The sequence below is a fragment of the Eublepharis macularius genome, chromosome 4 (genome assembly GCF_028583425.1).
Source record: "Eublepharis macularius isolate TG4126 chromosome 4, MPM_Emac_v1.0, whole genome shotgun sequence".
NCBI classification, from domain to species: Eukaryota; Metazoa; Chordata; class Lepidosauria; order Squamata; family Eublepharidae; genus Eublepharis; species Eublepharis macularius.
In genome coordinates this window covers 102,348,508-102,373,925 of record NC_072793.1, presented here as the reverse complement: position 1 = coordinate 102,373,925, position 25,418 = coordinate 102,348,508, and the positions used below count along the sequence as shown (strand labels likewise).

Sequence of the window (25,418 nt, the reverse complement as noted above, 5' to 3'; positions counted from 1 at the left end):
ATCTGAAGGTTGTGGGGATCTACTATGTAAATATGCTTGCGCTTACATTTCTCAAAAGCATTTGTCCTGTTAAAATAAATTGTGGTGGCTGGCCTTAATTACTATCTGAAAACCTTTGCTGGACCAGGGATAGGAGGATCTTATTGAAGCTAATAGTGAGGGTCCATTAACCTGTATACAGTGCATTTTATTTGATGCTTGTGTGTTTGTAGGTATTCAGGATTCAATAGCTGCTAGGAGAGTGGATGGATGAGACCCCATTCTCCATGGCCGAGACTGGGGGAATGTAAATCCCCTATTCTACAATTAGTCTTTCCTCATCTCTTCTGACTCTTCCTGATATTCTTACTCCTCATAGAGAATGCGTTTTTTCTTCCTTTTGTTTCTGCTGTTGGAGGAGCTGTGGTGGTTTCAAGAAGTTTCAAGTAAATTCATGCCCCAAAAGAAAACAAATGGATTCAAGCTGTGAGCTCAAAAAAGCTGACTACCCTTTTAGCTCTGGCTGCCACATGGAAATAATTGGAGGTGGATGGGACTGAGCTCTGCGCCCCGCCCCACCCTGGCCGCCTGCTATCCTATCACCATAACCGAAGTCTTTCCATCATAATTGCAGAACTGATTCAGGGTTTAGTAGAGACAGAATCAACACAAACTGGAAGGGAAAGGATAACAAAGAAATGTGAAAGATTAGGAGGAAGGAGAGTGAACAGCAGGAAAGGACTAAAGAAAAGAGAACTTGAAAAGAAATAAGAAAATGAGAGCCAAGCTAGAAGTGACAAATTACACTTGAATGGCAAGTGAACAGACTCACATGTATTCCTCCCTGTTCACTTGCGCAAGTGAACAAGGAGGAATACATGTGAGTCTGTTCACTTGCCATTCAAGTGTAATTCATCACTTCTAGCTTGGCCCTGAGTCTGGAAGCACTTAGGAAGCAAGCGCCATGAAACTCATTGACAGGTGCCATGTTGAGGATCTCCAGAATCCTGGAAAATGCTCTCTTCACTGATTGGGTGTCCTGCACTCTCATTGGCAAAAAACATGTTTTCCTTGTTAAAAGGACAGACTACAGGCTGTCAGCAGAAGGATTTGAACCCACACCTCATTTCAGAGACCACATCGTGAAGCAAAGCCTGGCATCTTAGAATACTTGGCCATCCTGAGGCCCCTTTCCCATGATCCCTTGCAGTTAGGAAGGAGGCAGTCCTTGCCTTTCCCCAGGTCTGTACTTGGGCTGTGTAAGCTTTTCTCCTTTTCACTCAGATGGACACTTCTCTGAGCAATGATCAATCCCACCCCTATCCAGTGGCTTTCCCCTGAATCAAGCCCCCTAAGTTGCCATGGTGTTGGCCAACATGTCTCCTGTGCTGGGACCAGCTGAAGGTGCAAGCTCCTCTACTCCTTTGAGATCTCAGGTGTGGAGGAGAGGGGGCATTCAAGCCACCTGGATCCTCCTCCTGTTGGGATGCTTCCTGCCCTCTCTGGTGTCTCTGAGGTGGTCCAGCAGAGAGAGGAGCAGCCCCAACCAACTTCTCCCTGGCCAGGAGTTTGTGGTGCTTAACTAGCCCAGGCTGGTCTCCCTTGGCTCCAACCCCCACTTTCGTTCTCACAGAGCCCCCAGGCCTCATGATTCTTGCCTCCCAATCTTGTGCTTGGGGGTGTGGGTCATCTGGCACCCCTTGGAGACTCAAAGAGCCACTGCCTCTGGGGAGCCTGGGAAGGCCACCTGACAGCTGGTAGGATATGGCCTGCTGGCTATCAGATTGGTACAGCAAGGCTCATTGGTCTTGGCTGCCCCCCTGGCTTCTTCAGGGTCAGACTTGGCAGGGAGCAGGTCAGTCAGCTCCCCACGCCCCTGTGGACTTCACAGACTGGGCTCCATTGGTAGGGTGAGTGTCAGCAGCAGGCGGGAGGCCGGATCCAGGGGGTGGTGATGGTCCTGGATTCCAAACACTTGATGCAGCAATTTCATGCAAGGTATCTGAGGTGGAAGTCCCAGCAAGGGAGAGAAGGTTGCCACTGTCAGTAGTGAGACTGGAACCCCACACATCAGGAACAACCAGAACACCCAGGCAGCAGTAGCTTAAGTTGGTATCTTAGATCACTCAGCCATCCTATCGGGAATTCAACCCAACTGTTGGTCACCAGCAACCGGATTGGGCTTCCTGCAAGATTATCAATAAAAGCATTTTCCCTGTGAAAGAGACAAAATGCAATCTGCCCAGAGTGAGATCTGAACCTCCCTTTGGAGACAAAAATGCTTCTGTGGAGCAAAGCCCTTGTCTTGCGTCTGATGCCTCAGACCACTTGACCACGCTGATGAACGTGTCTGTAGAGTAGTGGCAAGGGCCTTAGAAAAGCCAGAAGAATTCAGAGGAACCCCCATTTCCCCCAAGGACTTCCCACAGTATTTCCACTGGAAAAATTGGAGTATTTTTAAGTCAGGTTAACGGGGTTGCCAACTGTCTAAGGGCCAAACTAGATGATACCATGCCCCAAGTCCACCACAGGGACACAATGCTATTTTAGAGCCCTTTTTATTTTCAAAATCTCCATGAGGGTGCAATCTTGCTGGGGGCCTCAGTGCTGAGGGAGTACGGTTATATTTTCTCCTTGTAATAGTCTCTATGGGATGTTTTTGTGGCGACATAATGTTGCACTAGAGGCACGTCTGGGGTTGGAGAGGCTTAAGAACATGACTAAGCCCCTCCCTGCCCAGGACATACCCTTGACACCGACAATTCTGCACTAGCTTGAGGTTACATTACTGGAGCACCTGCAGGCCTTGCCACCCACCCAGTGCATCTGCAGATGCACTGGCATAGCTAAGACATTGCTCACAATCGCACTTTCAGGCTTCTGTATACGAATTAAAATCTTCATGATGAAGAATAGCAGCAAAGGATTTTACATGCGGTAAGACTGGACTGTCTCTTTTCTTTAAATGTCTAAGATCCTGGATAGGCACTGTTGTGTCTGATATAATGCATTCAGTTACTTTATGTTCTTAACCCAGCATGTATCTCTGAAATCCCAATGCAATATCCTGTTCATTGTACCACACTTCATTAATTTGAGCTGAACATCATAACTGAGTAAGATGGCAAAGCATATTGTGAAACTCTGGATTAGTACCAAAAATAAAAATACATATTTTATGCAATCACACACACGCATACACACATTAATTCTTCCATTTACACGCCATCTATAGCCAGGCCTGCTTGCCTGATAACGCTATGTCCAGCCATCAGTGGTTAGAAAAAGCTGCTTCAGTTTCATGGATATCAACAAACTTGCCTTGGTATTCTGCTGCCACCTGGTGGATTCATCTGAGTATTTTTGTCTCTTCTGTCTTTCTCCGGTTGTAACATTGAAGTGTGCCAACTTCTCTGGCAACTTAAGCTTCTCTAACCACAATATTTGGACCACTGTTCATATATGATTCTTCTTTTTTCTGATAAATAGAGGCATATCCAGGTGATCTGTGAATATCTGTCTCTCAGCTCCGTTTTAGCCTAAATCATGATTCAAAAACTGGTAATTCCAGAGCGGTAGCGCACAGTTCACAAAAATAGCAAATTCTTGTGTTGGAAAGATGCTCACCACTTACTGTTTAAAGGTTAAATGAGCACATGTATGCTAGGCACTGCAGCTTTCTAGAGCTGAGAACAGTATTCAGTTTGGTGTAGTGGTTAAGAGCAGCAGGACTATAATCTAGAGAACTGAGTTTGATTCCCCACTCCTCTGCTTTAAGCCAGCTGGGTAACTTTGGGTCAGTCACAGCTCTCTCAGACCTCTCTCAGCCCCCTACACCTCACAGGGTGATTGTTGTGAGGATAATAATAGCACACTTTGTAAACCACTCTGAGTGTGGCATTAAGTTGTCCTGAAAGGCGGTATATAAATGGAATGTTGTTATTGTTATTATTACTGTAACATCAATAGAGATTAATAGCATCTCTCTCATGGTAACTTTGAAGAAAGTGCTAAAGGCACTTCAGGGCCGGCATGTCTATTTTTTTATTTATTCATTTAAAACATTGGTATGCTGACTTTCTACCCAATAGGCTCTGCAAGGAGGCAAACATTAAAACATTTAAAATGCTTTAAAAATTTAAATTTAAAACACTTAAATAGTATAAAAATAATTGAAAAAACATAACACCAAGAACAGGGAGGAGAGCTAGTAACAATTATTGGGGCTATGCCAAATGAAACAACAAAGTCTTCACCCACTGGTGGAAGACAGCGATAGAGGGGGACAGAAAGATCTCCTTAGGGAAGGAGTTCCAAAATCTCAGTGCAATTGAGAAGACTCTTTCTCTGTTGCCTACCATGTAGCCTCAGATGGCAGAGGCACCCAAAGCAAGGCCTCCAGAGATGACTGAAGTGGACAGGTAGGTTCATAGGGGAGAAGGCGGTTATTAAGGTTTGCTGGCCACAAACCATATGGGACTTTAAAGGTCAATACCAGCACTTTGAACTGGGCCTGGAAGCAAATTGAGAGCCAATGTAGACAGATCAAGACTGGAGTGATGTGGTCCCTACAGCCCACTCCAGTCAGCATTCTGGTTGTAGCATGCTGTATCAACTGTAGCTTCCATATAGTCTTCAAGGGCAGCCCCATGTAAAACACCTTGCAATAACTAATCCAGATGTTACCAGGGCATGTACTTAGATCACAAGATCTTTCCTGTAGAGGAAGGGCTGTAGCTGGCTCACCAGCTGATGCTAGTGAAAGGCACCCCTGGCAACTGCTGCAATCTGTTTATCCAACAGGAGGCCTGGGTCCAGTATCATCCTGAAGCTATGAACCTGTTACTTTAGGGGGAGTGCAACCCCATCTAGAACAGGAAATAACCCATTTTCCAGGTCAGACCTCCCTGCCCCCACCTGTAGCACCTCTGTTTTGTCTAGGGGCATTTGTTCTTTGTAGCAAAGTTGCAAGGTTAGGAAAGCATGGAATCACATTTGGTAAAACATTCTCCAAGCAAGTTTATTGCAGTAGATAAAACTTACTTTTTTGAATCTGATTCACATTTCACTTACATTGTTGTAGTAGGAGAAGAAAAATAGAACCCTAATCTAAATAACACTATTCCCAGTTACAAGTGGCCAACTAATCTGGCTGCAAGTGAGTGAGAATATAAGAGCCTCTTGGCATGCTTGTATAGGAGAGCTTTGCAGAAAGTGTCCTGTAAAACCATGAGGGGGGAGAGAGAATGAAAAGCACAGAAAGTCAGATAAAAGCTTCTAGTTCAGACAGAGAGGCATCAGGCAAATACAGCCTGCTTTTAATGTAAGGGAGAAAATTATGCCCCCTCCCAGTGTCCCCACATGCTGAGCCACTTCTGTTCCAACAATCAACCCAGGTGAGTTCCAACAACTGTAATGGCGTGTACTTAATAGCAATAAGGAATGTAATGAGGTATGTCAGCAGGCAACTTCAATTGAGATGGGGTGGGAAGTAATAACTGGGTCCTGAGAAGTGAGGTTTTAACTAGGCCTTTTGTTAGGGATGCCAGGTCCCCCGAACTTGAAACCAGTGCATGAGAGAAGGAGTTTCCGGGGGTGGGGTGTGTGCACCACGTATGAGGAATGATGTCATTCCCGGCACAATGAGGAAGTGGCATCAGGCCTGTTCTTGCATCTTCCTCACCCACCCATCCCCCACTAGCCAGGTGAAAAGTTGGGGGGGGGGAGGCTGGGAGTGGGGAATCCCTGCCCCCACCCAAGGGAATGGGACCCCTACTTTCTGTGCATGCTGGTAAGAAGTAGAAATGCACTGGTTGCACAACTCACTTCCCACGGCTGTCCTAACAGTCACCAAAGCCTCTACCATGAGTTTCAGCCCAGTAACAAGACTCCAAGAATTAATTTCCTGTAATGTATCCAGCCCCTGCTGATGTCTTCCTAGGGTTGCCAGTCCCCTGGTGGGGGGTGGGGGGTCCCCTGCTCCCAGCCTCCACCCCAGGCCACCACTCACCTGGCTGGCATGGGAGGGGAAGAAGTGGGGAACAGGCCCAGGAAGCAAAATACCTCCTGGGCAAGCCTGCAGCTGACATGCTTCCAGCAGTGCGCAACAACATGACTTCCGGGAGTGACATCATCATGCTGGCTGCCGGAAGTGATGTCATTGCGTTGGCGGCAGGAGTATGCACAGAAAGCTTTCCTAAAGGGTAAGCCCCCCCCCTCCCCTCAGCAGGAGGGTAAGGAGACCTAACCACCCTATGCCTTCCCAGTGCTCACAGGCCTGTTCCTGGCTGTAGTTCTCCTTCAGAACTGGCGAAGGGAGCTCTGACTCTCAGAAGCTCAAACCTGGAAATCCCGACCTGGGTCTTGCTCTTCAGACCTCTAGTTTCACTTTTCCCTCCCTTTCTCAATCTGGGAAAGAAGCAGGGCCTAACCTTGTAGCAAAGGCCAAGATTCGACAAAGACAACTAAAAATAAAGCCCAAACCCCAGATTTCATTACATAAAGTGAATGAAAATTTATTTCTAGTAACTAGAACTCCAATTAGAACAGTCTATATGTTCGCACTGAATGTATTTCAGTTGCCGCCTTATTAAAAGTGGCCAAAGTGAGCCGAAGGGTTAAAGTGCATGTGCACCCCTGTAATCTTGTCCACAGCACTTTTATACTCTCCATCAGAGTGTGAAAGTGAGATTTTATCCAAAGATGGGAAGGGGCTTGCCCCTTGCTTCTGATGCTAATTGGTTCATAACTAGATAGGATTTCTTCACCTGCTACTTCCTCCAGTATCTACTAAGTGCTGAAAGTGTATCACCAGGGGGAAGAATTTGGACATATCATAAAATATCTCATCCACCAAGTTTTCCTGGCTCACAGACCAAGAGCTTAACCACTACGTAATTTTTCAGTGTGTTTTAAAATAATGTAATGCAAAGTAGGTGAGGACCCTGAGCCTAAGTATTTAGAATTAAGGGCCTTTTAAATAACTAAGACTAATTTACAAGTACAGTGTTCAGTAATTGAGTGTAAACCTGTAATCCTAAACATGCTCTTGGAATAAATTAAACTTACTTCCAGTTCAAAGGTATAGAAGTCTAAGAAAAAAGTACAGTCCACAGAGCCATACAGTATTGGTCATAAAATGTTGTTTTCACTGTTCTAATAAAAAAGAACATGTTCTCAAAAGCTTAAGCCCCAATAAAGTTGGTTAGTCTTAAAGGTGCCACTAGACTTTTCATTATTTTGCAACTACAGACTAACACGGCTAATTCCTCTGGACCTACTACATGGCATGCATCTGTATAGTACATATTTATCCTCCACCCACCCAACTAATTCAGGGTGGATGTAATTTCTTGTACAAACCATCCTGATGAAAGTGAGGAAGCTAAATTGATCAAATTTAGCATATTTACTCATTGCTGTAAAGCAATCACCACCAGCCTCATTTCTTCAACAACTTTACCTGTCAGACCAATTAGTCCTCAGATTGTCACATTTGTATATCTGTGAAACTAAGGTTGAAAACAATATCTGCACATTTATTTCCATTACCAAAAGGAAAAGCTGTTTATATAAAATATTTCTATGCCATTTTTCCAGCATCTCTTCATGTGACAGGGATCAGATCAGATTGAACAATATTAACTTTGTCTCAAGAGAGGTGGCATAGTTGATGGGAAGTCAGGTGCTTTCACATAAGAGGCTTAAAACAGCTCCCTCTTTAACCAACTGCATATCAAACCTAAACCAAGCAGAACATGTATTTGCATGAGAACTCCCTCTGATCTGCTCTCACTTCTACATAAACAAAGGTCAGATGTTAATATAAATACCTCAAAGCCTAGTCTAATAAAAAGAACATGTTCTAGCAAAGCAAGACCTTGTATTTCTAACATAAAATGAAAATAGAATCATAGGGTTGGAAGGGATCTCTAGGGTCATTTAGTCCAACCCGCTGCACAATGCAGGAAATTCACAACTACCTCCCCTCCCCACAGCCCCAGTGACCCTTGCTCCATGTCCAGAAGATGGCAAAACCCTATCAGGATCCCTAGCCAAACTGGCCTGGGGAAAATTGCTACCTGACTCCAAAGTGGTGATCGGCATTACCCTGGGCATGTAAGAAGGGGCCAGGAGAACTAAGCACTGATGTAACCCTTCCTGCCGTCCTTCTCATGATCTGCCTAGGTTCACAGAATAAGCATTGCTGTCAGATGGCAATAGAATAGCAGTCTTGTGGCATCTTAAACACTAACAAATTTTTATACTAGCATAATAGTCTAGCCTTTGAAAATGGTCTGGAAACTTAACTTGGTTAAAATGCATCAGCCAGGCTCTTGTCAGGTGCTTGATAAAGGGATCATTTCACCCCCGTGCTGAAAAATCTGCACTGCCTACTCATCTGTGCACAATTCAAAGTGCTAGTCTTTACCTTTAAGATCCTAAATGGATTTGGGCTTGGTAAAGGACCACCTCCTTCCATACTGGCTAGCCCACCAGTTAACATCTGCCTCTCAAGGCCTGCTCTCTGTGCCCCATCCTTCACAGGTGAAGACAGCAACTAGAGACAGGGCATTTTCAATTGTGGCACCTTGCCTTTGGAATGCCTAGCCTCGAGGCTTGCCTGGTTCCCACCTTGCTACCTTTTAGGCACCAGGCCAAAACATTTTTTTACCCAGGTTTTTAACTAATGGGTGTTATCTTTTTAACTGTTTTGTAGTCTGCTTCTGGTCTGAGATCTGTTGTATGGATATTTTTAGGGTGCTCAGTGGTTATTTTATGCCATTTTTACTCCCCTGGCTTATTTTTAATAGTTTCTTTAGTGTTTTTGTATTGATAATGTATGATGTTTTTATGGTACTGTTTTTACTTATAAGCCCAATCAACCAGGACTCCAGAACCTGGAGAAAAAGTGTTCTGTCTCTTGAACAGAGGCTTAAAGTGTGAAAATTGGCAGGTGAAACTTTTCACGGCATAACCTTGTGCTTAGATACTGCTCTTCAGGACAGATTAGTGCCACACTCAGAGTGGTTAACAAGTGAGTGTCATTATTATTCCCACAACAAACATCCTGTGTGGTAGGTGTGGTTTAGAGAGCTGTGACTGACCCAAGGTCACTCCATTGGCTCCAAGTACAGGAGTGGGGAATCAAACCCAGTTCTCCAGATTAGAGTCCTGCCGCTCTTAACCACTACACCAAACTGGGTCTCTAGGAGCACTTTCCAGGGAGTCAGGGGTGATCTTAGTGCTTCTGGGGCCCTAGGCAAAACTCAAGGATAAGGCCCCAGAATCACTGGGAAGGGGCTGCCCCTGCAGGAGGGAGTGAGAAAAAGCCCGCAGCCCCCCTCCCCCCCGCCTGTCCAGCTTGGAGCCTGGCCAGGTGAGTGGGACCTCCTCCCTATATAGCACAGGACTTACATGACGAGGGGCTTGGCTGACTAGGTGGGCGGCTCAACTCACACAGCTTGCATGGAACAGGTGTCTCCTCCACTGAGGGCTTGGGTGAGCAGGCACCGATCACCTCCCCCTGTACTTCCTGAATTTCAGGCAGCTCAGGAGATCAACAGCTGAACCTGACTAAGCCACCACCACTGTGACTTCATGGTGGTTTAGATTTCAGGAAAGCAGTAGGGTAGCCATCTGCAGGGTGGCGGCCCTTTCTCTCCCACATGGAGACTGGGGCACCTGGTAGCTTCCTAGTTTTGCTAAACTAATTAATACTGGTAATGACAGAGAAATCTTATGCTAAAATGAAACCTTGTTCATCTCTAAGATGCCTCAGGAGTCCTGTTCGTTTTTGTTGCAACAACTTAACACAGTTGGTTATCTGCAGTTAGTGGGGGGTTTTCAATAGCTGTATAATGTGCAGCTGGACTTTTAATGTTTATTCAGATGTAAACATTCACTATAACCACTGAATTCAATGAAATTTATTCCCAAATAAGTCTGTATTAGATTATTTTTCTGTTTTTTTTTAACTCTATTTGTTGCTTTGGGTAGTGTACCTTCTTTTTTGCTGATAGTTGGTTTCACTTCCCAGTTCTCTCTCCACTGTTATTTTAAGATTATCTAAAAGCTGCCCATCCATATTTGTCCTCCAGGAAGCACAAACAGAGGACAGATTATCTGCTTTAATGGACAAGCCAGTAATTGAAGGATTAGGGAAGATTTAAACTCTCCATCAAGCAAAACCAGCATTTACATCTGCAAACAGCAGAGTCAGTTTTTGCACAGATAATGCTACGGGAAACATCTTTAAAGTAAGAATTTCTTCCCAAAGTGAAATGTTTACAGTCTGACAGAAGAACAGCATCTGGTCTCTGCAGGGCAGGGGATGGCAAAGGCACAAAAGCTAAGCTACTCGAGAGACTTGGGTGAGCCAAAGCTCAGTAGGTAAAGGGCCTGATTTTCATGCAGAAGGTCCCAAGTTCAGTCCCCACAGCATCTCCCATTAAAAGGATTAGGTAGTAGGTGATGTGAAATTCCTCATCCCAAAGCCCTGGAGAACCACTGCTGGTCTGAGTTGATGGTACTGACCTTGACAGACTAAAAGTCTGACTCAGTATAAACAGCTTCACGTGACTTATTCCTTCAAGACTTTCTTTATAAGACACAAGTGCAGTCAGCAGATAGTGACACAGCCACTATGCTTTCTGGTACTCTTGGAGAAGAGCTGGAGCACTCACTGAGCTGGTGTGGCATAAACACAAAACTACCCCAAGGCACAGAGGAGCTGCCTAAGTACCAGAATGCACATTCAAGTGGCAGCATCTCTCACTTGGGATGTTACTCGTGGCCCAAATATGTCCACTAGAATAGACTAGAGATGTACAACCAAAATCACTCTGGAGTCAAATTACTTTGTAATTCAAAAGGGCTGTACCACTAGAGAAAAGCATTTTACGACGCCATCCTTATCAGGACTACTCAGAATCCTACTGAAGTCTTCTCAATGGGTCTTACTCTCAGGAAACTATTTTTAGGATTGCCCTGTGGCATTTTGAACTCATGCATATCTGTATAAGTTAAAAAGACGTTGAAGCCTTAAAGCTTTCATTTATCACTATAATAATTAAAAATACTGACTGGGCTGGATCATAAACAACAAACCTTTCATCAAAGGCTAATATGAAATACAAGTTTCCCACCTCATCTCCTGTCTCTGCAACTCTGTCTCTCCATACTTGCCAACACTTTTTTTGTATGCTACCTTCTCAGATATTGTGTTTCTTTTTTTGTGTTTCTACACATCACAGGTTTCTTCATAGATATTTGTTACCTCCTTTTCCCCCACAGTCTGCAACAGATTCCCTGCTGCAACTCATCTGTTGGTGCCAGAAAATCACAAGGAGATTGTGGATACCCAAACAGCCTGTTGATTAATTAGCTTTCTGAGCAGAAGATGTGGAAAAGTCATGAGTTGAACTGACAGGTTTTAGAGCATCTCTACACAGTACTCTTGGAGTGCTGTTTCAATCAAACTGGAACAGCAGCAGCGTTTTCTTCTGTGCATCTTCAGAAGGGAGGAAGAGGCTTACGATCAGGTGGCATCATCTATAGGTGGCGGTGGATGATTATAATGAAAGAACCTGAGTGTGTAAGAGCCTGATCAAATTGAAGTCTATCAGTCTGTTTCCAAAAGTGGCCTGCAGTGCTGACTAATCGCTGAAAGTTCACTACTGGGCAAGGTAGCAAGGGTTACTCTTCTTTTGGCCTTGTGCCCTAAGTGAATGCCCATCTGAATTCTAAAAAACATTTTTGCTACCAGCCAATGCCAAATCCTGCAGATTCTGCAAGTTAACAAGCTATAAATAAAGGGATGTGTGGCTTTGGCAGGCATATCTAGAACCCCATACTGTTTATAACAATAGTCACACTAGCTCTGTCCACAAGTTACAATGAACGCACATAGAATCCGTACACAGTGATTTTTCTTTATACACCTGTTGAGTAATTCACATTTTACATTCATTGCACAGGCAGTTAAATGTGTCAGTGAAATCCCGCATTTATCTGGGTACCGGTCCTCAGTTTCATTTGTAAAGTGAACTTGCGTTGTTACAGAGGTACGTGCCTTCCCTGTAACCTGCGAACAGGGCTACTATGAATTCAGAAACTGAGGCGCCCTTGAGGAGTAGCTGCAGGAGGCTTGAAAGGGGTGGCTACCGGCCTGGTGCCCTTGCCGAGAGCATGGCTTCCGCGGAGGCCTCGTACCCCTTCTCCTCCCTCCTTTCGTACCTTCGGCAGCGCCTGCCAGAAATCCAACGTGAGCGCTTTGGCGTCTTTAGGTTTCGCCAACAGGATGCGTGGTGGAGCAAGAAGATCGTCACGGGCAGCGTGCCAATGAGTCACAGGCGCTGCCGTCATTGGCTGGCCGAATTCCTCTATTTGCATCTCTCTTCCGCGCCCCTTCCACCGGGCTGCTAACTTCCACGGCTCCGCAGTTGACAGGGAACGCGGCGCAGCTTGGCGGGCGGATGGGGCTTCCTACCCCGCGCTGACTTCGTTTCATGTCTTCAGACTGGTTTAAAAGGCGCTTCTTGAGCAGCCGGAGCGCTGCAGGGCGAGGGCAAGAGGCAGCTCAGGAGCCGCAATGGCAGGAGCGCGAAGGAAGGCAGCTCCTGCCACTGCCGTACAGGCGGCCCAAGTTCTTGCGTGGAGTTTCTTGCAGTGAGGAGAGGCAATCCGGCAAGAGACCCGTCCGCTGTCCGCCTCGAGACAGGCCTCTCCAGTGGAACACGGGCTATGCTGAGTGAGTGAGTGAGTGGGAGGGAGGGAGGGAGGGAACCGGGGCGGCCTAGCGAGGAGCTGCTTTTCTGTTGTTGGGGTAAAACCTGAAGGCCCGTTTGCTCCGCTGCCTCGCTGCTTAGTCGCTGTGCCTAGAGGCAGCGTCTAATAGTGCTGTCCTTAGTAGAGTTACTCCAGTCTAAGCTCCTTGATTCCAATGGACCTAGACTGGAGTAACTCTGCTTAGGATAGCACTGTAAGTTTTGTAATTAACCTAAGTACCCGCGGCTGGCTGGAAGTAGCAGGAGTTTTGTGGCACTTCAAAACGGACACTTTTTGTTCCTGCATATACTTTCCAGGACTAGATCTCACTTCCTCAGGGGCAACAGGTGGATTCCCAGTTTGGCACTTGGCAGACATACTATGGAAAACAGACACGGTGAACAGCAGGGTTAAAAGACCATGAAATGCAAGCCAAAAAAAAAAAAAGGCCCAGTGTTTGAAATGTTTATGTAAATTTTAGAATGGGATAAAAATACGCTCGAGATAGCAGTTTTCCTGGTTTTGGTGAACTAACTAACACTTGTAATGGCTGAGGAATCCTTGGTATTTGTTCAGGCCCTGGGAAACGCAGTGCTAGTCTTCAAGGTGGGTCAGGAGTCCTATAAACTGACATGGCTCTCTCTCTCTGGACTTAGTGGCCAGAGTGATTCTCCCAGGGGTACTTCAGCTTGTTGCTGGCATAACTTAGTGCTTTCACACGTCACATACGGGTTGCATACTTCCCTGAGAGCAATGCCTGGTTCCCACATGTATATCCGTCATCCCTTGAGAGCCATGTAAAGTGGTGCCTTTCATGCATGAATGGGCCCTTGCAGGAAGCTCTTACATATTGCTCCAAATGCTGTGTGTTTCAGTACCTGTCCTTTCAGCAGGTAGTTGTCAAGGGGTTTTGTGGGTATACTTTTGGACTAGGATCTGGGAAACCCAGGTTGAGTCCCCACTTTACCAGGAAAGCTTTCTGGGTGAACTTTGGCTGGTCACGCACACTTAGCCTATCCTACCACACAGGGTAGTTGTGAGGAGAAAACAGGGAGAACAATGTTATTTATGTCCCCGTTGAGAAGAAAAGCAGGATATAAATATCCAAATAAATAATAGTGTGCAAAGAAATCACACCTATACATGCCTGTGCAAATCGACCCTGGACACATTAAAATCAATAGGAGTAGCTTGTGACAGGATTGGGCTATTTCCTTTTCCCACTTGCAGTTTTGAATATAAAACTAGCATTGGCTAGAAGATATATATTGATTTTTTTTAACAAAATAATTTATTCAGCCTGCTATCTGGTGAAAAAAATTCACACTTGAATACAATTAGTTTAAGTGGAGCTGAAAGAAGTTTTTAGCGCAAAGTGTGAAAATGCCCATCATTAGCCAGTGTGGGCTAATCGGCAAGTAAGACGGTCCACACTGAACCAGGCTGTGAAATGCTGTCACTGTGAAGTGCTTTGGACTGTGTGTTAGAAATACCATGACAGTGTTCAGGAATCCTCAGTACTTTTTGAATCGTGGCTTTTGAGGCCTGGCTCAAGTCCTTCTGCAATAATCTCTCTTAATGGATCACTTTGGTCTATTTCTCATCCTTCTTTGAAACATCAGAATTATGACATGAATTACAATAATGGGTTGTCTTTCACGCGAATTACATTATGTAGCACTTCTACCATTATTGTTAGGGACATACGTGGAGTACACCACCAGTTTAAGCCATGATGGTGTTATGACAACAAAGACTGTGGTTCTGTTAGCAGGGCCGTAAGCTGCAATCATCCTTTCTTGGGATTTTAATAGGACTTACTTCTAAATAGAATTGCTTGGGATTCCTCCTTGAGTACAAAACCTAGAGGCAGTGAGCAATAAACTATACAGCTATCAGTGGTGCAACTTAGAGTTCCTTGATATATATAATTTACTTGTACACAAGACGATATTGTAGGGGAAATTTCATGGTCACATTAATGATTTCCTACCTTTCAGTGCCCAGGATTTGCTTAGACCTGAAGTAAAGGGAATGTCTGTGCTTTTAATAGTTGCTTGGCAGGGAGGAGTGTGGCAAGTGGGGTTTCCTCTGTTGCAGTGGTATCGCTGTGACAGAAGCTGCTTCCGCCCTGACACACAGTTGTTAAATCTACAGAATGCCTTCCATAGGTAGAGGCTGTCAGCCCTAAATCCACATGTTGTGGCAAAATAAAACAAGAAATCAAGTGGCACTTTTAAGACTACCCAAGTTTATTCCAGCAGAAGCTTTCATGAGTCAGATCTCTCTTCTTCTGACACGTGAAGTCTGACTCATGAAAGCTTATACTAAAATAAACTTGGGTAGTCTTAAATGTACCACTTGATTTCTGTTTCATTAATCTACTTTAGTTCTTTCATCGACTTTCTTGTCAGAGGGAACAAGCAGAGGGATAGGAAGGTGGATATGGGAGTCTCTGTTCCTCCTCCTTCATTCTTGAAGAATAGCATCCTATTCTGTGATGGTTTTAATGGAGAACTAAAAAGCATTTCTAAATCATGTAAGCATAATAATTGCGTGGAACTTCGATTCCATGATATTGTGAACATGATACAACCAGAGAGTTGAGCATGCACTTCACTCTCAACCAGAGCATATAGGAAGAGAAGCGTAAGTCAAGCAAATGTATGTCTTGTCTTGGGATGAAGTTTGCATTGACACTGGGTAAGGCACTTGTTATATGTACTATGCAGCCCATCCCTGAAGAGCTGACAAATCTCCAGTTGTGACTATTGTTTGCACAGCAAAAAGTATATCACAAATAATGCAGGAGTAGAACCAGTAAAGGGGGTTTATACACCTGGTCATGCTTTATAATAAATGTTGCAGTACTGATTATGAACAAACACCAGTATATATGGATTTTTAAATTTTTTTTTTATTGATACTCTGCCTATCTTGTTGAGACTCAAGGCAGATTACAGAATATAAGTCAGTGCAATCAATAGAATAAGACCTCCATTAAGTAAAGAAGAGGACTATATCATCCTCTGAGCTCAGCTCCACCTTTGCTTTTCTGGTCCCTGTTGCCATTTTCTTCAATTTAGCTGATTTCCTTCTTCGCTTAAATGTCCCATAAAGCTTATCCATGCCCTTACCTGGATAACCCAGGTGAGCCTGATCTCGCCAGATCTCAGAAGCTAAGCAGGGTCAGCCTTGGTTAGTAATTGGATGAGAGACCTCCAACGAAGACCAGGGTTGCAGAGGCAGATAATGGCAAACCACTTCTGTTAGTCTCTTGCCATGAAAACCCCACCAGAGGTCACCATAAGTCAACTCTGACTTGAGGGCACTCTTTACCACCAAACCGTATCCATATAACAATATAGTCATGTGATCACAGAGAGATACTATCAGGGCCAGCTCCAGTGTCGCTGGCATCTGAGGCAGCTTAAGGGCTGCCGCTGTGTGTGCACACGGGGGGGCCTTCCAGCCCTCCTGTTCAGTTGCTCTGCAGGCCTGGCCCACAGAGCAACTGAATGGGAGGCTGTCCGCTCAGCTGCCCCACACTGCTGCCACCAGCATGTGCTCCTGGCTGGGCGCAGCAGCTGCGGGCCAGGCACGGCAGGCAGCTGGGGCAGCACGCAGTGGCATGCATCCTCCCAGCCCTCCAGCTCAGATGCTCTGCATGCCACCACGGCCACCTGCTGCACCCGGCCCGCAGCTGTGTGCTGGCAGTGGCAGCAGTGGCAGCACAGATCAACTGGGCGGGAGGGCTGGGAGGCTGCCCGCTTAGTGGTCCTGTGCTGCTGCTGCCAGCACGTGTTCCTGGCCAGGCGCAGCAGCATGGGGCAATTGAGCTCCGTGGTGCACACCCCCGCTCGTGGGCCAGCACCCCCTCCAGCGCCTTAGTGCCTGAGGCAGCTGCTGGGCTGGCCTCAATGGGCGGGCCAGCCCTGGATACAATTTTAGTCTTAATCTTAAACAAATTTAACAATATCACCATATAGTTAGTACAATATAGAGATCAGCTAATATTTTAATCATAATTTTTCCTTTATTTTCTATTAACAATCACAACAATTAATCAGCACTAACATTTGACAAGGGTATTAAGTATTTAGAAAATACAGATTTAAATCTCATATAACAATTTAAATTTTCTTATCTCGATCTTGAAACCAGTCCAGTCTCCAGCCAATAGATAAAAAAAGGATTTTTTAAAATCCTAGATATTAAAGATCAGTTCATTCTTCAACCAGCAGGTGATAGCAAAGTTCTCTTGACAAATTGTAAACAGGATAGTTCAATCAACAGATAGCAGTAGCTTCTTTGTTTTAATTATTCCCCTCCCCCCAAAAAAGAAATACAAGTTCCAGGAGAGCCCAGTGATATATAGAAAGTCAGTTTTATAGCTTTGAACCCTAAATAGCAAAATATGGTCCAATCAGTGATATAAAATATAATGTTTGTAATCCAGAAGCAAGAAACAAATTAAAAATTAATCCAAGGAACAGGGCAAAATAAAGTCAATTGTAGTATCTAATTGCATCTTGTAAAAAAAAGAGGTGAAGATTTAAAACAAGGAAAGATAAATATTCAGTTTTGGCAGTCTTCTTGGGTGTATTTTGGAATAGTCAGGCTTCTGAAATAAAATGACAGCTTATCTCTGTGTTATAGATTGTGTCCAATTAAACTCTTGTAAACATGAAGTTTGCAAATTAAAACACAGTTCAGATTATTTTGAAGCCAAGTATCCAAATAAAAAGTAAATAATTGCATTCAATGGAGAGCTGAAAATCTTGATAGCGCTCTCCATTCGTATGGAAAGAAGCCAGAAAGATAATGACACAACTTGTAGCGTATAGTTGTTTAACTGGTAACTTCCATACAGGGGGCGCAACAGAGAATGCATGGGAAGTTGTTGATTTCACCCATTTTTGGAGCACAAGGCCCTGCGCCAGTGAGCAAAGCTGTCTTGGTGGAGCATAAGGGGAGAGGTGGCCTCGCAGATAAGAGGGTCCATGGCCATGAAGGTCTTTGTATTTGGAACCAAATACCTTGAATTGATCCTGGTGACTGAAGGGCAGCCAATGGGTGTAGAATGAGCATAATATGCATGCTTCACCTGACTCCTGAGAGTAGCCGGGCTGTGGCATTTTGTACCAGCTGGACTCTCTGAGTTGATTTCAAGGGTAGAGTGTTTGTAGTCCTGATGTCACCATGGTCTTCTGCACTCACTTAACTACTTTTAAAGATAGTCTCATTGGAAAAGAGAAATGTGATTAGCGCCCTTCTGTCATGGTGCTTTATTATGCATAATGTCTGAGATAGCTAAGCTGTTTTGTTAGGGCAGCAAATGATCGGTGTTGTTTCCTTTTCCAGATATGTTCCATCCATTCTTTTTGCTAAGGAAATGCTGTTCTTTGTATCACAGGAATAATCAGTTCACAAGCACTGGTGATTCTTGTGCTGCTGGATGATGTGTTTATTTCAAGAGGAGTCAAATGTCAGTGGTATACCAACAGTATCATAATTGTCCCAAGCAGATTTCATGTGTGGCACATGTGGGTGATCTTTTCTGTAGCCTGTGGCCTAACCATAGCAACTGAAGATGCCCCAAACTGAGCCACATAAATGGGCTGGACTCAAAAGATTTTCTGTGTGCTATGGGAGGGGTGATTTTTCCTTATTTCTTCCCTCCCACTGCAGACCCCCAACTTCTCTCATGCTGTTCTCTAGGGCTGCTTGGCCTACGGAAGCAGCATATCAAAGAGTTCAGTGAGCTGCAGTAGGAGTGTGTGGAAAAGCTGTTCCTCTTGTCGAAGTGCAGGAAACAACACTTGAAGTTAGAGGGCATTACTATGAGACCTTTTTAATACTTAAAAAATATTCATGTGATGTTTGTCAGATTGCATCCTCTTCTTTTCTATTTTTAGTATTAAACTCTTTGTATTACCTTGATGTTTTGAAAATAGCAATCTACCCTAGCCATAGTGAGTAATGATGTGTAATTGATTTGTTCCAAAGAAGGTCCTGCTTAGAATCTAGATGTATTGGACTGAAAGTTGCCTTCCATCTGTGAATAGGGCTGCCAACCTCCAGATGGTGGCTGGAGATCTCCTGGACTTAACAACTGATTTCCAGGTTACAGAGATCCATTCCCCTAGAGAAAATGCCTGCTTTGGAAGCTTTTCTTCAGAAGTGTTGTATGCTTTTCAATTTCTGTGCGTACTGATTTTGAATCTAGGTGTTTATAGGCCATGCCAAGCCTGTTAGGACTGGTTTAACTTTGGTTACATTGTTAGTAGCTATTGACTTGAAAGAACTGCATATGTAACAACTTTGATAAAAGTTTCTGATGTTGTATCAGTTGGATATGTCACTTTGCATTTTTGGATACTGTTGCACTTTATCCATTTTGCAAAAGAAAGTTTATTTTGACTAAAAAGTTTACTATTATTTATTGCATAGTACAGATTTACAAGTCTTAGTCAGCTATTCATGGCAAATGCTTTTGGCTTACTACTTCCTATGAATCTCTCTTTGTTTACTTACTTACAGCCTCCAGATGGTGGCTGGAGATCTCCTAGAATTACAACTGATCTCCAGGTTACAGGGATCCATTCCCCTGGAGAAAATGGCTGCTTCGGAATGTGGACTCTGGCATTATACCTGTCAGATAAGCCCCAGCATATCTGCCATGCATTGATTGTATCCAAGTGTATCTTGCTAGAGTAATAGGCCTCTGAGTACATGCAGAGGGCAGTCTGATTTCTGGTGCACTATTGCTGACTGCTTATCTTACAGGAGAGATGTTTGGCTTATAAGTTCCTGTCGAGCTGGGAAGCCTGACCTTGACTCCAACACAGAAACTGGACTAAACTCCCCCCCCTTCTTCCTGGAGACTGAACACAGAGACTGACCTAAACCCCTCTTTCTCCCCCCTCCCTTCTTTCCAGGCCTTGTGCTGGGGACATTACTCTATAATTGATTGTGCCTTACTAGCTTCAGGCATTCCAGCCAATTCCATTGTCATAGTAGCTTGATACTGGCATTAACCCTTAACAAAACATCTTTAACTCATACACCTGAGTGATGCAGTGAAGTGTTTGGGGAAATACCTGGCAATTCCTGACAATACCCTAATGAGGTCTCTTCCCCAAAACCTGCCCTCCCCAGTGTCCACATCCAAAATCTCCAGGAATTTCCCAAACTGGATCTGACAACCCTATCAGTAGAATGGCATTTCCACAAACAGGGGCTGGCAATTTTCACTCATTTTCCCTGGTCCACTGGAGACTCCCATGTAATAATCCATGCTATTCCTCAGGGTACCCCAGGAGCAGCATTTTGGGGGATGTGGTAGTCTGCACAGGGAACAAGAGGCAGGAAAGATTCATTCTGTGAACAGAGCTGCTTTCAATTTGTAGGATCCAATCCCTACTAAACAGAATAAGTCTGAGATAATAAACAATAATGAATTGATGACTTATTTAAGGGTACTCCTTTAAAAATCTCAAACTCTGGGTAAAATGGAGTGAGGTGGTGGTGCCCACTGTTTTGCCAAACTATGTTTGCTCAGTTTCTTGTACAGTTCGAATTGATTTTTTTTCCAGGATGTTTGGCAGAGCATCACAAAGGAAGTGCCATCTCTTGTTTTTCTTTGACTAGCCCTATTATGTAACTCTACTTGCTAGTTTAACTCAATTGCGTCATTGAGATAGAGTAGTTATGCTGCGGTTGACTTTCTACAAAGACTTTAGGGTAGGACAAAAAAGTTTTAAAATAGTTAAAGGGGCAGAAGTGACAGCATGCTCTTTATAATAATAGTAATTTATCATAACATAATAATAACATTTGATTTATATACAGCCCTTCAGGACAACTTAATACCCATTTACAAAGTATGCTATTATTATCTCCATAACAATCACCCTGTGAGGTGGGTGGGGCTGAGAGAGCTCTGAGAAGCTGTGACTGACTCAAGGTCACCCAGCTGGCTTCAAGCAGAGGAATGGGAAATTAAACTCACTTCTCCAGATTAGAGTCCTGCCACTCTTAACAAAACTGGTGCACATTGCAAAATTTCAATGCTGTCTTTGAAGGAACTAAGAATGGAAGAGAAGAACAGCATGGCCTTACTATGGAAGAATAAGAAAAAAAATCTGGTTTCCCCCCCTTAATTTGAAGGGTAGCAGTGCATAGCAAGAGAAATGTCCTGTATTGCTTTATGACTGAATGAATTTGAATGACTGTTTTATAAAGCACCTATGAACTGCCATTGAGATTGTTGTCAAAATGTAATTCAGATCAGCTGACTACTACTTTGCTGCTGTATTGCAATCAAGGCCGGATCTTGGGGGGGGGGCAGGGGGGTTGCCTGCCCCGGGCGCCATCAAAGAGGGGGCGGCAAATGGGCAAAGAGAAGAATCCGAGTTCTCCTCCCCAGCAAACAGCCGCTCGTGCCCAGCTCTCCCTCTTGTTTTTTTTTCTGCCTCAACTCTCAAGAGCAAAGCACACTAAACGGTGGGACAGCCAGCAGAAGGCATGTGTGTGTGAAGGGGGAGGGGAAGGGGAAGGGCTTCACTGCCGCCCCCCCAGGCCCTGGCAGCCAGCAGCCGCCTCCATTTGCTCCATCAAAGAGAGAGCGGCCTGTGCGCCGGCAAGGAGGGGGATCTGCATTCGCCTCTCTTCCCAGCAAATAGGCGCTTGTGCCTGGCTCACTCACTTTTTTCCTGTCTCTGCATGTGCGCGCTGCTGCCTGGGGTGAGAAGAGCTTGAAGTGCCACCGCGCCAAAAGGTGCGCATGGAGGGGGAGGGGGGGCTCCTCCATCACCCCACCAGCTGGCAGGCACCATTCTATTTGCTGTATTTGCTTAGAGATCAGCACAGAGGGAGATGATCAAACCAAGGCAGGAAGGTAGGGGCGTGGGATACTAATACTAATATACTTTATACTTTTAAATTTAATTATTCCACATAGCACACTTCTATATGCTAAGTTGTTAAATCAATAAAATAAGACATGATTTGTCAGGAAAGTAAGTTAATGAATTGCATACATATCAATTTCCCCCCAAATTTCCCAGGTTATGTAGCAAAAAAAAAAAAGGAGGGGGGACCTTTTTCCTATGGCTTCAAAACTTGTGGAAATTTTACACCACTAGTAAGAACAGTCCTTAGCATCCAGCCTTATGGTATGGTGGTTGCCAGCTTCCAGGCTCCCAAATCTCCCAGAATTAGATCTGATCTCCAGCCAAAAGAGATTACCTCAGGTCAGCAATGTATCAGGAGTGTTTGTCAAGACTGGCTATATTGTCTATTGAAAGTGGTGTGGCAAATATACCATAAATTGTGATGATGCTGTGAGAAGTTTTGCAGGAAAAAAAGCCAAAAAAGTTCACTTTTAGTTGAAGTTAAGTAGTTATCTGCATTTTCTCCTAAGGACATGATGCCCTAGCAAGAGAGTTTACTTTTCATATATCTCTACTTTGCATCTGCTGTGGATTCTTTTGGGTGTCAGAAACTTGCCTTGGCTAACCAATAAATGTTATTTTTCTAGAATTAAGAATTTGAATCTATTTTCTTTATTTGGGTAGTGGGCTTCCATTGTTGGATTTTAAGTTTCCCCTGTCATTGTGAGTTCCCTACCACATTTGTCTTACTGGAACATTGACAGCTTGAGCTCGCAATAGCTCTTGTTTTAGGAGAGCCCACCCTTCACTTGCTCCTCTCCCTTCCAGTATTTTTTGCCATGGAATGACTCTCATCAGGCCTCTGAGTTCCTTAAACTCTGTCTTCCTAATATCTAACATGCATGTCTGCCTATGAACTCCCTTGGCTCCCTACAACAAAAGGAATTCTAGGAGGAATGCTTAGCTAATGATGGATAAGATAATGTAAAGTTGCTATTATTAACAATTCATAGAAGTCAACACAATTTATTCTGTGGTTTAAGAGTTGTTTATTATATATATATATTAAAACATTGATTATATATGTATATATAAAGAAAAAATATAAGGGGGTGCCATTTTTCACTTTTGCCCCCCCTCAAAAAATCTGTAGATTCAGCCCTGATTGCAATTGCAGTCAAATATGATGATAAGCAAGATTGGAGGTACAACATATGCAATACTGATATTGTGCTCTTTTAAAGGCCAAAAATCAGGGAATTGTCTTTGAAGGCTACATTTTTTTGATGACACTACAGACAATGTACATCTATGGAGTGGATTCTTTGGGCATCAGACAAAATTCATAAGGCTGTGCCTTTACACCTTGTATTCCCATTCTTCCTGCAGGTATTCACTGCCCAAGTGAACACCTGCTAAACAGTGTAAGGATGGTGAAATATGAGCTGTGCTGACCCATTCTTAGCCCAGAATCCTCTGCAGGTGGAAACTACCCTTAAAGGTCTGCCTGGAACTGAAAAATCTAGCCATGGTATTAAGTCTATTGTGTTCTTCTGATATCTTAAACCCACCCTAAAACGAATTCTTCAGCTGAATTAGGAACTCTGAGTCATGTTGCTGGACAGTTTAAAGTTGGCTGAACCAGTGAAATAAAACAAGTTGAGCCACGCCAAGCTTATTATAGTTTATTTGTTCACATTTTTGAGAGGGAACAAAAGCTTCTTTGTTCAGCTATCTTAGAACAAAACAAAGGACTGAGGTTTTTCTGGCCCGTTCTTCTCCCAGAAGTCTCTCCCTGCAATTGGTTTAGAACATGTTTTTGTACATTTCTGATCCCTGCCAGAGGATCTGGAAGAGTGGGGTAGGATGTGAAAAGACAAGTGTTGAGCAGATTTTACCTTAGAGTAGTGCTCTACCAATGATAATATTGCCGAAAGAATTAGATGTAACTAGCTCAACTCTGGTCATTTTGGCCCAAATGAAGCATCTAACCAAGGCACTCTTGGAAAACAACAGAAACTCCACAGAAATTAGCTCAAGGTTCCTCAAAACGGTGCAGAAATTTGCATTGGTATTTGACAAAAAAGGTGTAGACATACATCTCATTGGACCATAACAAAAAATAAATGAATATTTGTTTAGACATTGGTGTGCGATGAGCTGATTCTTCAGTGGTTTCTTAAACAAAGGCAATGGAGGTGGCAACTGAGATGACAAGTTCCACAGTTAGTCAAGCCCCAGTTATTAGGTCTTTTTCTCTAGGTGCTGGCATTTGTGCAGGAAAGTGGTGATCTCCATTTAAAATGGCAGAACTTTTATTTTCTAAGCACTGAGATCAAAATATATAGCATTGTGAACTGGATCTATGGTCAATATTTTTCCTCACATACATACTACCTTTTCTCCAAGGAGATCAGGGAAATGTCATATAGCTTTATTCTCACAACAACCCTGAGAGGTTATGCTGAGACCTTGTGACAATCCTAAGTTTAACATGTGATATTCATGGCTTAGCAGGGAGTTGAACACAGATATTTCCTGTCTAAGTCCAGCATTAGGAGGGCAGGTGGTATGGTATAGTCAGATCTTGGAAGCTAAGCAGGGTCAGCCCTGGTTGGTACTTGGCTAGGAGACTGCCATGGGAGACTGGGGTTACTCTGCAGAGGAAGGCAATAGCAAGCCACCTCTGCTTCTCACTTGCCTTGCCGGGGTCACTGTAAGTTGTTTGCAACTTTAAGGTGTGGGATTAGAATTATATATACTATAAACATCTTATATAATTAAAAGGTATATACAATAAAAATTATGGAGTTAGAATAAAATAAAGTTAGAAGGAAGTAGAAAGAAAATATATTTGTTAGAGATTTCAAACCATCTGCTATGTTTAGGATGAGTGACTAGGGGAATGTACCAGCCTGTAGGCGGTCAGTTAAAATTGCCTTGGTAAAAAGGGGTGGGAGGTGCATTTCCACTGTTCCAGCCTCTCTGCTTGAGTGCTGCGGTTCACTGGCTCTTTCAGGTGAAGTTTCGCTGCCTTCCTGTTGCTCCTCTTATTAGGTGGCACATTCACTCCTCCCCACCATGCTAGAGCTTGTACTCCCTGTCTTCTTCCTCCTGCAGAATGTTACTGTTGGGATCCACCCTTGGAAGCAGTAGGGAAAAGGAATGCCCCTCTTTTAATCTCTTATTCCTTTTAGGCCTGAAAGTACAGCCAGTTTCTGAGCTGCTCGACCACAAGACAAGGCTTTAGGCTGCCTCTATGTCTTGTGGCAGGTGGGTTATACAGGGTGAAGGATTAGCAGCAGTGTATGACATAAACAGCAACCTAGTGGGTATGAAGGATGTGGGGGAGCCATTAGCAGACAGTGGGTGGGTAGCAGCACCAGTACTGAAGGGAGAAGTTTTCCAAACTCATCACTTTCACAGAGAGTTGAAAAAGCTGGTGGCTTTTTCATCTCAGTACATGTACTGCTGTCATCATATTGCCACCAAAGAGATGGATGCTAAAGAACTGGAGCTATTAAAATTCTGGCCCCTGCCTCCTTTTTGTTTCTGAGCCCTTCCCCCCAGTTTGGGAAAAGCAAGGGCAATGCATGTACTATTGACACTTGCTCTTGAGTTTAGGCTCAGCTAAGCTAGAGGGGGACTGTACACAGAAGGGACTGCAGCTCCCCCTCTCCTCCAGCAGCTGCCAAACTGCCTCTAAGGTTCAGTCAGGAATAGCAACAGGAAGCTCTTGGGGAAAAAGTCGCAAGCTTGCCCTCCAGATTGTCC

The 25,418-nt window shown here is 44.1% G+C and overlaps 1 protein-coding gene across 2 annotated transcripts in view; it reads left to right on the top strand.

Moving 5' to 3' along the window:
* The first annotated feature begins 12,390 nt into the window (after positions 1-12,390).
* The window catches only part of PPM1M (protein phosphatase, Mg2+/Mn2+ dependent 1M), a 35,150-nt gene continuing 22,122 nt past the window's right edge, over positions 12,391-25,418 (top strand). The window contains exon 1 of one of the 2 annotated variants that reach the window (XM_054978823.1): positions 12,391-12,730. In XM_054978823.1, coding sequence (XP_054834798.1) covers positions 12,489-12,730 — 242 coding nt within the window. In that variant the 5' untranslated portion in view covers positions 12,391-12,488. Of the gene's footprint in view, positions 12,735-25,418 lie in introns of both variants that reach the window. The other variant, XM_054978824.1, reaches the window with a different exon arrangement.